Here is a 12,913-nt window from a genome sequence, read left to right on the forward strand (position 1 = left end):
CCCTTCCCTGGAGCAGACTAAGCAGCTGTTTCCCAGTGGCTGTGTAGCACCCCACCCACTCACGGCCCATAAAGAGGGTTCCTCAGACCCCAGTTTTCCCCTTTGCCGGCTCCCCACCCTGAATCCCACTCTGCATGCTCAGGTGTTGGGCCAGCTTTCTGTAGGTCAGTCCTCCTGGGCCTGAGTCCTCACCATCATCTCACTACTCAGTGCCTTGTCCCCCGAATACACTGCCTGTCCGTCAGTCCTGAAGTCACAAGCCCAGGCGGGATGGGGACATCTCTGCTGTGACCCCTGGGAGAGCAGAGTCCATGCTGTGGAAAAGGATCCACCTGCTGGGATGTTCCTGGGCTCTGATGAAGGTGAAACTTGGGACAGGTGCATCTTCCTTATTTCAGGAGAGAAGGGCAGCTCCTCAGGTCCTACTTTTATCTCATGAACAACTGGCTAACCTTTCTGTGTCATCACAGATTATTTTGGTTTTATTTTTCCTGAAAAATCAGAAATGTTGAATGAAAAATGGATAGTAAAACATTATGACCAGGAAGGGTTCAAAGCAAGGCTACAAAGGCCCGAGTTTTTAAAAGACTTCTAATTGTTCAGAACAAAGGCCTGAGCAGCCTGAGGTTTTTGTCCCACTTCCCCATCTGCGCGTGTCACTGTGCGAGCATCACTGTGCCAGACTGAACAGTAATAGTCGGCCTCGTCCTCAGGCTGGAGCCCGGAGATGAGCAGAAGCCCTGCGTTGGCCGAGGCGTCTTTGGATCCAGAGAAGCGGCTGGGGACCCCGGAGCCCTGGTCCTTACTGGAGTCTGAGTAGAAACTCAGGAGATACCGGGGAGGGCTCCCTGGCTTCTGCTGGTGCCAGTTTATCCAGTAGCCACCAACACTGAATCCACTGCTCAGGGTGCAGGTGAGTCTGGCTGTTGCTCCCAGAGATGCGGAGAGGGAGGGCGACTGAGTCAGGACAGGCTGGGAGAAGGAACCTGCAAACACAGAAACTCATGGTGATGGGAAAAGAACCTGCTTAAAATTTTTCAGGGCTCTGGACCAGTAGAGATAAATGAAAGCCATGTGTCTTTCCCAGGTCCCCGAGTCCTGTCCTTACCTGTGCACTGAGAGAGGAGCATAATGAGGATGGGGGTCCAGGCCATGGTGCACGCAGCCCCTGAGCCCACAGTGGGGCTGGGCTGCCCCAGGCCTCCTTTTCTTCTCCACCCTCCGCCAGAGGAGGGGCTGTCCATGCAAATGTGTGTCCATCCAGTGACCGCCCAGCCCCTCCCTGAGCCCTAGTGCTGGAGCTCAGCTCACAGCGAGACTGAGGAGGACGGAGGTTGTCTTCACCCCCCTGGGAGAGCCCTGGGAGGAAGCACCTGCTGATACCAGGCAAAGTCCCTGCTCAGCGGACTCTGCCAGCCCAGAAGGACACAGCTGCTGAGTCTCATCAGGGAACACAGAGAACTACACCCAGGCCAGGCTCCTTCGAGTGAATGAATTGTCCTCACTGAGCAGTTGTGCAGGGATCACAAGTAAGTCTGCCAGTGCCCCCTGCTGCTGGCTGGACACACACCTCCCTGTTGCCCAGAGCCCTGAGAGCCCAGCTGGTTTGTGCAGCTCATCAGTCACTCTCTCTGTTCACGCATCCTTGGTGAGGTCCCTAGATGCTGTGATCCTGGTACACTGTGTTGATATTGTAGTTTATTACACCCAGAGTAAGGTCCATGGGAATAAGGTACATATATAACTATTCAAGGTGTCAGAGCACTTAGAGCACAGGCTAAAAGAAGCTAAATGACCCAGGTGTGCATCAGGTCCGGTGTCAGAGCCAAAGGGACAGTTGATGGTTTGAAAGGCTTGAAGGGGCTCTCCAGGGAAATGTCATAGAAGGGAATTTTCCAGGAAAATACTCAGTGGCATTTTACAAAGAGAACCATTTAGCAAACATTTCAGAGTCATGTCATGTGTGAGCTAATTCATAGGGACTCCATATGAATCAGTGCTTGGTATAATAATAAAAATAATCATAATAATCATCATGATAACAATAATGGCTTGTATAGGGTTCACCTTTACCTGTGAAATGTGTAACACCTTTCTTTATTTTAGGAACTGACTTTATAGTCTATCATGTAGTTTTCAGGATCTCTACTTCACAGGTTTCTTGTCAGGATTTTGTCTTAGGTGTCACACAATTGGCTTACATTTTTTAAAAATTTTGTTATTATTTCTTCCAGGTTTTAAAACATTTTATTTGCATATTTAAGATATTGTGCATTCCAATAATTAAAATCATTTGAACAGAGGAAGCGGCCCTCTGATTCAACTGCATGTACAGCCTGCGGGACACCGTGGACCAGCTTGGTTTTCACTCTAGATGTCTCTGTGGTCCCACCCAGCGTCTGCCGTCACCAGCATGCAAGTTCCTCTCCTTCCCCGCCAGTCAGACAGGCAGGTGGGAGAGGCAGGTGCGGCCTTCGTTGTCAGTAGTTCTTGGATGTGAAAAAGGAGCAGCACAGACATTTAAACTTGATCCAACCTCTTTACATCTTACCAAATTAAAGAGCGAAAAGGCGTAGAATAAGAAGGCGATGCTCGTGGGATGTCCAGTGCAGATTGGCGGTGCGCGCCTCATCATGAATCTCCTGGTCGCTTCTTCTGTTCAATCACTTCTTTTGGTGACAGTGAGTGTTTCTCTGGCGTTTTGTCTGCTTCAGTTCTGGCTTATCGAATGTCTCGATCTCAACCATATCGGGTTTGTCAGACGTGGCTGCAGAGGACGTGGAGCGAGGCCGCGAGGACTGATCCGAACTGCTCGGTGGCTGACATTGTAAGTAAACCTTTCCCCTCGCTGTGCTCTCTCCCTCAGGGCCTTATTTTACTAAAAAGCTAAATGGGAGATTGTGATGTGTTTGCAGATGGGGTGAATGTGTGTGAGTCGCAGAAGGAAACCATCACGTCCTTTGGGAGCGAGACGACATCTGATGCCAGCTCCCAGGACACAGAAGAGAAGGTGACGGTGATAGCACCCCCTGTGATCAGGATACTGTGAGGTGGGGATTCTCAGCAATGACCCCAAGGTGACCTGAGAGGGCAGAGTCTGGTGATGGGAGCAGAAGGGACCCGGACTGAGGTGTAGGGGTCAGAGGTTCATGAGCTGGGCCTCTGGAATTTTCCTTGAATGCATTAAACCAAGGAGAAGCACCCAGGTCATGGGGGGCACTGGTGCTACTGTGGTCTCTTGAGACTCCTTCACTCTTCGGACTCTGCCAGGGAACAGAAGACCTTGAAGGGACTTTTGTGCAGCTTTCTCCATGTTCTGAGGCAATTCAGTATTTAGATGGGTGCTCACATATGGAAGTGGGTGTGATGCTACCTGAAATTGATCTTTCACAAGATATTGAAAAGGTCATGGAGGCAGAAGTGAAGTGATGTGACAGGAGTCACCTGGCCTGTGTCCCCTGCCCTGGTCCTAGCATCTGCAGGACAACACCCAACAAGAACTAACAGTGAGGGTGGAGGGTAGATAATGCTCATGATGGGATGAATTCGGGAAAAATTTTGTGTCTTTCCTCTCCACCTGGACGCCGAATCCCCCAGCCCTGTGGTTGGCATGCAATTGTCCAATTTCCAAGTCCAGGGTCGGAGCCTGTGATGTCTAAACCAAATCAGACCATCCTGTTTCTGTTCGCCACGGTGGTATCGGGAGAGATGGTGTGAGTGATCGTGTCTGGTCATCCTGAAAGCCGGGTTTTCTGACCAATGGGCCAAGGAGGGCGAATCTCTAATTCTGGAGGGTTTGCTGAGTGGATGGATGCCTGGGACTGTAGAGACATTCTCTCCCGAGGTGGGAAATCAGGCCGGGACACCATATTTTGGTTTGTTTGTCTTCTCTACTCTTGGACAGTGTCATCTCCATGAGTATGGGATACTTCCTGTCTCTTCCGGACTGTATCCTGAGCCCCTAGACCCAAGTCAGGCATATAATAGGTGTACAGTAACTGGTGTGGATGCACATCATCTGCATAGAGACTCTCCTGGGTCAGACACAGGTGGACTCTGTGTCCTGGGTTTTGTTTTGACCCCTTGATACGGACTGAACTGTGTCCCGTCAAAATCCTACATGGAAACCCTAACTCCCAATGTCACTGCTCCTGGAGACCAGGCCTTGAGTAGATAACTAAGGTTAGGGTAAAGGAGCTCCTGAGGGTCGGTGTCTTTATGAGAAGAGGAGGAGAAACCAGGGCTGAGCGCACACAGAGAGAAGGCCGTGTGAGGACGCGGGGAGAATGCAGCCGTCTGCCGGCCAAGGAGCGAGGCCTCGGGAGAGACCCACCTGCCCACACCTCCATCTTGAGCTTCCCGCCCTCAGATCTGTGAGAACACAGATATCTGCTGGTGCAGTCTCCCAGTCGGTGGATTACAGCAGCCCTGGCAGCAGCACACCCCTCATGGACTCTGTCCCCAGGGCAGCCCGCCCCACATCTAAGAATTTCTGCTCTGTTTGAGAAAATCAATTAATGTGTTGGCAACAACGACAGGCTTTGGGAACAGATTTAGAGAGGACGAGGACACATTATCTAGACAAAGTCCTGTGGTCTCAGACCTCACTTTTCGGTCAAACACACAAAGAAGGCAGCTGTCTGGTCAGAGCAGTGGGGTCGGCATAGGGAAGCCCCACTGCACAGGAAACAGCAGGTTCTTGTCTCACTTCCCCAGAGGCCTGGAGCACTGTGTGAGCATCTAGACTGCTGTCATATGTCTCGCAGTAATAATCGGCCTCGTCCTCAGCCTGGAGCCCACGGATGGTCAGGGAAGCTGAGTTGCCAGACTTGGAGCCAGAGAATCGGTCGGGGACCCCGGAGTCTCGATAGCTATCATAATAGATGAGGCGTTTGGGGGCTTTTCCCGAGAGCTGCTGGAACCACTGCACACCGTATCTTCCGAAGTTGGACCTGCTTCCAGTGCAGGAGATGGTGACACTCTGTCCCGGGGCCCCAGACACTGAGGACGGCTGGGTCAGCACAGACTGGGCCCAGGAGCCTGGAAGAGGGAGAGACACAGAGATGGTGATGCTGGGGCTAGAGTAAAGATAAGGGAGCAGAGCTCCGTGTGGCCTCCCAAGGTCCCCTCCACTGTCCCCTTATCTGGTCACCTGTGCAGTGAACGAGGAGAGTGAGGAGGAGAGGGGACCAGGCCATGGTGGAGATGATCACCGCGTCCTGTCCTCTGTGTCCCCACAGCTGAAGCAGAGATGCCCCCAAGTCTCTCCCTCCCTACTTCAAGCTCTGACAGAGGGAGGGTCCACTCATGCAAATGAGAACCCCAGCTTTTTCATCCCACACTGGGTCCGGGGTCAGGCCCCTCTGCCTGGGAGTTAAAGGGTGGGCAGGGGCGAGGCTGTGTGGGATGTGGGGGTTGGGGAGGTCACAGCTGTGAGGCCTGAGCAGAGGTCCCCAGGCAGTGCCATGTGGCTGGTCCCAGCTCTATTAACTCCCAGACCTTCAGAAACAGGCCCTGTGTGCCCCCTGCTGTTCAAGTACAGACACACCATGCTGTGACTTGTTGACCAGAGCTCATCTGAAATAACTCCTGCCTCCCCTTTAATCTGCTCACTGCCTTTTCATAGGGCCAGGACCCGTGTCCCCTTATGTGGCCTCCGCATCACTTCGGAGCACCTTTAGGCTTCAGTCGGACTCCTCAGGGTGACTGTCCCTGACTACCTTGGCTGTTCAGTGGTCAGGACTGGAGTCGTGTCTCACACAAAGTCCTCTCAGATCAGGATCAAGTCTAAAGCTGTGACCGTCCCCACAGAGGCATGTCCCCTTCTGTGCAGGATGCAGGTTCAGTCACCACGTGTCCCCCTCCCATGTGCCCAGAGCTCTCTGACCTGCGGATCTCCCACCGCCCTGAGGAGCAGGGGCTCTTCTCTCCGGGGCTGGGAGGGGGTGGGGAGGACCCCCTCCGTGCATCCCTCATAGGCGATGCTGTGTAAGTCTTTGTCGTCTGTATTTCCTTCCGCTTAACAAGTTCTCCACGTCCTGGGAGCAGAGATTCCAGCCAAGGAGTCTGTCCTCAAGCACCAAGTCACACGTTTGCAGGTGCCATGGCTGAATGACATTGTTTGTGACACTTATCTAAGTCCATTAAGGACAGATGTGCAGAATGTTCTAGGATGGAATGACTTCAATTTTTAAGTTGCTCTGATAGATATTGATTAAAAGAGTTCATATACTGGTTACTGCCTACCCAATTAAATAGGATGTATGTCATTTTACATAAAATTCACCTCAATAAAATAGATTTTAAAAATTACTCTTAATGTCATTCTGAAGGTGAAAGTACAATCAGAAGTTGTTTTTTTTTGAAAAAAATCTGTGCTTATTGCAGAGAGAATATTGATGGAAATTGTGGTAAGTAATATGACTGGAAAAGCAGTGGTAAAGAAACATCTCCTGTTCTCAGGTAAATAACGGCCTATACAGTTTTTTCTAAAACACTTGCTTGTTTATTTATTCACACTATTTAGTCATGAGTGCTGTATCATGAAACTGGTGTTGCCCCGTGAAAGCCCACGAGGGGCATCCTGATACAGCTGGTGCTGTCACACCTTCCTCTTCTGGATCCTGGAATCTGATTGTCTGTAAAAATTTCCAGAGTCCTGGATCTTTCATTTAAACAGCAAGTGTCTCAAAAGCACTTTTCTAGGAGCAGGATGTACGTTAGGCAGTGAGGACTCATTTCAGAGCAATTTAATCAGAAGTCCAGGCCCTGTGGAGTGACAGAAATCTGTCTTTCTTCATCCTGCAGGCACTGGACCCACAGCTGTGGGGCCTTTAGGTCCCAGGAAGCACAGGGCAGGGGGAGACCACATGGTCCCCTTCATGCTCCTGACACCACAGCTATGTCCCACCAACCTCTTGTGTTCCCCAGATGTCTACCTGGGGGTGACCAGGAGACAGTGCTCACTCTGGGCAAAAAAAGCTAAAGCATGGGATTTAGGGGCCTGAGGGAAATGATGTCGTGGTGGATACACTGTCCTGTAGGTTCTGAGGCTGGATGAGCGCATCATTTTTAGGCAAATGTAATAACTTCCTTTTCATTTTAAACAGTTTGACTGAGTGTTGGGGGCAGGAATGCAGAGCATGGTGATGAGACCAGAAAGGAGACCATAAGGCGTTTCCACGCCGTTCTGTGTCCGGTAATCGTCCTCCCGAGAGATGGAGCCCTGGGGAGTGGAATCTACAGCAAGGACTTGCCCATTTTCTCTGAAAACCTAACGTGGACATGGAGTTACGTCCTGAAGAGCCAGAGGGGGAGACCAGGCGGGTGAGGGAGGCAGCAGCAGAGGACAGAGAAGGACGGACGGTGTGGGGGGCGTTGGCAGTGAGAGTCTGCGGTAGCCGCGACCTACTGTCTTGGCCTCTGGTTCAGAGAAGGAGAAAACTGTGTCTAATCCAGGATGAGTGTTAACGTATCAGCCGAGGCTGTGTCATCATGACACAAGTTCACACTTATGATAGTAACTTCTGGGTGATCACGGTTGACTGGATCATAATCTTTAGCTGCCGACACAGTGTTTTCAGATAATAGAAAATATGTCTCTACCCTCGGTTCTTGGTACAGAGTTCCAAGTGCCAGGGTGACAGGAGTGTCTCCTGTTCTTACAAAAAAAAGAAGAAGAAGAATATCTAGTTAAATGTATCAACATGGAATAAACTGTAAATGTCTTTAGTTGTAGCTAAAGATTAAGAAAAATGGAAAGACAGATGTTTTGTCAGTGTGTTCAAAGATTATCAAGATATTCTAGGAGGAGATAATGAAAGCCATTTGTAGACTAGGTTACTGCATTTTCATTACATTCTAAATAAAACGAAGTCAGTAAATGGAATAGTTTGACAGTGCTGCATAGGATAAAATTCAGGAAGAACACCTTAAGTTACCAATCAATACTGTTAAAAGTGGGTGGGAGTCCAAACACAAGCACCATAAGCCTGGAAAGGGCAGGGAAATTTGAGAGAGTTTGCAAGTAAAGAATTTAGCAGAATTTGAAACTTACTTGGCCTAGAGGATGGGAGTGAGGCAGGGAGAGTCTAAGAAGCCAGAGTTTGAAGGATAGAGTTGAATAAAATGTCCTTAAATAACATTTAAAATTAGGGGATAGAGTGATAGCTGAGGTAGAGGGTGGATTCGAAAATACCCTGAGTCCTATTTGGATTGATTGAGTTTGAAATGCTTGAAAGACTTCCAGGACATCAACGGGAAAATGTTTAACGTGCTTTTCGAAATGCAGGTCTTAAGTTCCAAAATGAGTTGAGGTCTAGAGGCATAGGTTTTGGCAGTAACTAGCTAAAGGTGATATTTCAAGTCTTGAAATTGAAGGTGCTTTCAATGAAGGGAGGCCTCCATTCGAAAGTTGGGAAGAGGACAATAAAGCAAGGATGAAAGGGTGAACAAAGATGCCTGACAGACAGGAGAACCAGGGGAGTCCAATGTCCCTGAAGCCAAAGGAAAAGAAAACTTCAGGAAGGTCGAAGTAGCTTAATGCAAAAGGCAAATTTACACGGAAACTTTAAGATGACCACGAAATTTCAACAAATGAACTTAGAAAAGAAGTGAATTTTAGAGGGTGACCCCATCACGAAACCAGCAAATATATTGAAAAGAGAGTAAATACATTTGAGAATGTACAGAGCAAAACTGGCCGAGGAAGAGATCACCTTTTGTATTGATTTCAACTACCAGAAAAGCCACGAGTTTAGCGACACTATAAAAAGATCTGAACGAAGGAAAAGAGGGATCTAGAGTAGCTGGGCCGGACGGATGTTCCAAAAACAAGGAAGAAGATGAGATAAGGTTTCATCCTATATTATTGTAGGTTTACCGTGAATACAGCTATAAAATTACACCCTTCCTTAAGCTAAAATAATAAGCGAATTTTCTGAAAGATTATCGTCTCATAATAAATGTTAGGTATTATTTTATTGGAAGTATCTTTCTGGAAAGGTTGCGTGTATCATCTCATTTAATCATCGCACAAAGCTCGAGGAGAGTATGGATGTCATCTCAATGTAATGGTTGAGAAAACTGAGGCTTGGGGAGTTTAGTATGGTCCAGCAGTTGATAATGGCAGCATTCGAGAATCAGGGCTTGAGCTATTAGTGGCTAATTCTCTGCTGAATTCCTGTTATGTTCTTTGAAGAGTTCACTGAGCCTCTGAGAAAAGTTATATCAGTAAACCCTTTCTTAAGAAGGAATAATATTTCTCTAGTTCAATCCTTATTTTATCGATGAAGAAACCAAGGCCTAGAGTAGCTTTAACTTATCCGGGGCCACGAACACCTAGCCTGGGAGTACAGGCTGCTTGTCCCAATTTGCTTCTCTTTAACAACTTGAACTTCTGGGAAATTAGTTCTAAACTTTGAATCTTATTTGAGATTCTACTGCTTCATAGAAGGTGAGGATTGATTATATGACTAATAATGCTATAATATATGTAGCTTATAATTTCTCGTAATATTTCATTTTGCAAATTAGATTTACCTGTTTTATTGCTTACTGTCTTCATCTATGATTTTTATTATTTCCAGAGTTTGTGTACATGCTTTACCTATGCCAAAAGTGGCATTCAGAGCCTTAGATTGCACATTTCCAGAAAACAGGGACTATACAGAGTAATGAATTTTGTGCTATTATTTCATTAGCTCCAAGTTTAGAGAAAGTGCACCAATACAGTTTGAAGATTTAAAACCAATGATGTGAATTCAACACTGCATTCTATTTCTGCTATTAACTGGAAAAGTTTAGATAATTTACCTAACATTTTGATTGCCTTATTTCTATAAGAAGAATGATATAATAATTACAATAATAATATAAAAAAAGAAAATATGTCTCTACGTTGGTTTCCTGGCACCAAGCTCTATGTGTCAGGGTGACAGGAGCATCTTCTGCTGTGATGATGAGACTCTGGGTGGCCTTCTAATGCCAGAGCTCCTCATTTTTGTATAAAACTTAGGTCCAAAGACCATTAAGAATAAACCCTAAAACAAAGAATATTTATTGACTATTCACGGTGAAAGTAGATTTAGTTAAAACAAAACAAAACAAAACAAAAACATGTAAAAGACTAAACTTTAATAGGAGATGATAAAAGACAATTTTGGTTATGCAGAATCTGGGAGATTGGTCCCTAAATTAGGTCGTTAGCATTGGAACGAGTGGATTGCCTGGAGGGTTCCTGTGCACAGGTGTCGGGAACCTAAAATGAAATGAACCACATGAAGTCATGTTCAACCACAACGCTGTGAACCACTCAAGGGGTCTCCCCTGCACAAAGAGTCAGCTGGTCCAAACTTACAAAACCCTAGATTTAGGAGGGGTGGCTATCCTCATTTGCACCACCTCCAGGTGGTGTCCCCACCCATCAGGTTAATTGAAGACATTTACAGGAATGATCCCAGCACATCCACAGTAATTTGACCCTCTCCTGAGCCTCATGAGAAGCAGATGTGGGCTCGGCCAGGGACAGCAGGATGGACCTGGGGTCATGCTCCTGGAGAAGCAGCCCCAGCTGAGACACTCAGTCTGTAATAATAAAGTGGGTGAGAGGCCGCACAGGGAGACGTGACGGAGGAGTGTCAGCAGTGGCTCAGCAGAGAAGCACAGCCGTGACAAGAATCGCGTTCTTGGCACCTGGAGACTCAGGGGAGTTAGGTCACTGCAGGAGGCAGAGATGGCTGTCCAGTCCACCTCAGGCCAAGTCACCCTGAGAGAGACTTTGGCGTCACCTACAGATGGCTGCTTCCTCCTAAATTGGATTCGACAGCAGTACGAAGGGCCGACCCAGTGCTAGGGGATGGGAAAGAGAAACAAGGACAGTGCTCCCGATGAGACGCCTTCAGAAACCCCTCAGCCCCTCGCTGTGCAGAGGGAAGGGTAAGGACAGGAGCACTGTGGGCCAGGCATGGAGTGTCCCCGGAGCTGGGTTTCTGAGACACTAGGATGGGGACGGAACTCCGGCACAACTCGGCAATTCTCCTCCAATGCTTTTGTGGGATGGATGTTCCCCATCTGAGTGTCTCTAAACCCTGAGTGTTCCCAGCCTCCAGGACAAGGTGCCATGAGCCTAAGATCACCACGGATGAGAAGGAAGTGGCACTTACAGAACCAGCCTCAGTGCTGAGGGAGCCTGACCATGATGTCTGTACAGTCACAGGGAGGTCACACCCAGTCACATCTCACTCAGCATTCCTGGAGCCACAGAGACCTGCTTCCTCTGAGCCCCAGGAGACAAAGAGCAGTCCCCAGAGACAGGCCACATGAGCAGGTGTGGAGCGAAGATGCCTTCACTCTTGGAGCTGGTCCCTGGGAGAACGCCCTGGCGTGCTAGACCCAGCGAACAACCAGACGCTCTCAGATGACCCACAGCTCTGAGTCAGGCCTAGACCCTGGGCTGGGAGTGGGTGGGGTCAACCACCTCCTTCGTCGGTGATGAACCCCTAGGCAGGGGACGTGATCCGAAGACCTGACGTGTGCCTTTGTACACGTGATCAGATTGAGAGGACAGTAGCGGTGGATCAGATGAGCTGTTTAACAAAGGAGAATGAGAGACATCTGCACACGCATGGGTCCCAGGGAAAATGGTGCTGAATGAAGACGTGACAACGACTGCCACCTCTGAGTTAGACACGGCCCCAGGCAAGGCAGGGACGACCGACACAGGCAGGGAGAGCACAGGGAGGTTTCAGTACCATTTCCCTGTGACTCTACAGCACTGTGTAACTTTTAGTGTTCTCGTGCCATGTAGCACAGTAATAGTCGGCCTCGTCCTCAGGCTGGAGCCCGGAGATGAGCAGAAGCCCTGCGTTGGCCGAGGCGCCTTTGGATCCAGAGAAGCGGCTGGGGATCCTGGAGCCCTGGTGATTCTGTGAGTCTGACTTAAACCACAGGAGATACCGGGGAGGGCTCCCTGACTTCTGCTGGTACCAGCTTATGACATAGTTGCCAACATCGAAGCCACTGATCAGAGTGCAGGTGAGTCTGGCTGTTGATCCCGGAGATATGGACAGTGAGGGAGGCTGACTCAGCACAGCCTGGGAGAAGCAACCTGCAAACACAGAAAATCGTGGGTCATAGGTCAGGGAACGGGGTAAACTTTCTTTGAAAAAGAAATGGCAAAAGCAAGCTGTGGACTCCCCTGTATTCGCCTGTCCCCACCTGTGCACTGAGAGAGGAGCACGAGGAGGACGGGGGTCCAGGCCATGGTGCACGCAGCCCCTGAGTCCACAGTGGGGCTGGGCTGCCCAGCCTCCTTTTCTTCCCCACCTTCCGCCAGAGGAGGGGCTGTGCATGCAAATGTGTGTACATCTAGTGACCACTCAGCCCCTCCCTGAGCCCTGGTGCTGGAGCTCAGCTCACACCCAGACTGAGGAGGGTGGAGATTGGCCTCACCCCTTGAGAGAGCCCTGGGAGGAAGCACCTACAGACACCATGCAAAGGTCCCTGCTCAGGGAAATCTGCCAGACGAAGGAGGACACAGCTATCGGGTTCCATCAGGGAGCACAGAGAACAGTCCCAGCCTAGGCTCCTTTGAGTGAATGGTCCTCACTGAGCAGTTCTGTAGGGACCACAGGGCAGTCCCACAGCGCCCCCTGCTGGTGGCAGAACACACACCTCCCCATGGCTCAGAGTCCTGAGAGTCCACCTGGTTTGTGCAGCACATATCATTGCCTCTGTTCACGCATGCTTGCTCTGGTCCCTAGATGCTGCGATCCTGGTACACTGTGTTGATATTGTAGTTTATTACTCCCAGAGTAAGGTCCATGGAAGTAAGGTACATATATAACTATTTAAGGTGTCAGAGCACTTAGAGTACAGTCTAGAAGAAGCTAAATGACCCAGGTGTGCATCAGGT

General features: G+C 49.1%; 1 gene segment (V, D, J or C); it reads right to left on the bottom strand.

Annotated features, from left to right (window-relative positions):
* Window positions 1–578: 578 nt before the first annotated feature.
* LOC120607092 (immunoglobulin lambda variable 5-52-like) lies at window positions 579–12,264 on the bottom strand. The segment is given in 2 exon segments: window positions 579–986; window positions 12,217–12,264. Coding segments are annotated over 2 exon segments (441 nt in total).
* Window positions 12,265–12,913: the final 649 nt, after the last annotated feature.

The sequence above is a fragment of the Pteropus medius genome, unplaced genomic scaffold, assembly GCF_902729225.1.
Source record: "Pteropus medius unplaced genomic scaffold, Ma_sr-lr_union100, whole genome shotgun sequence".
NCBI lineage: Eukaryota > Metazoa > Chordata > Mammalia > Chiroptera > Pteropodidae > Pteropus > Pteropus medius.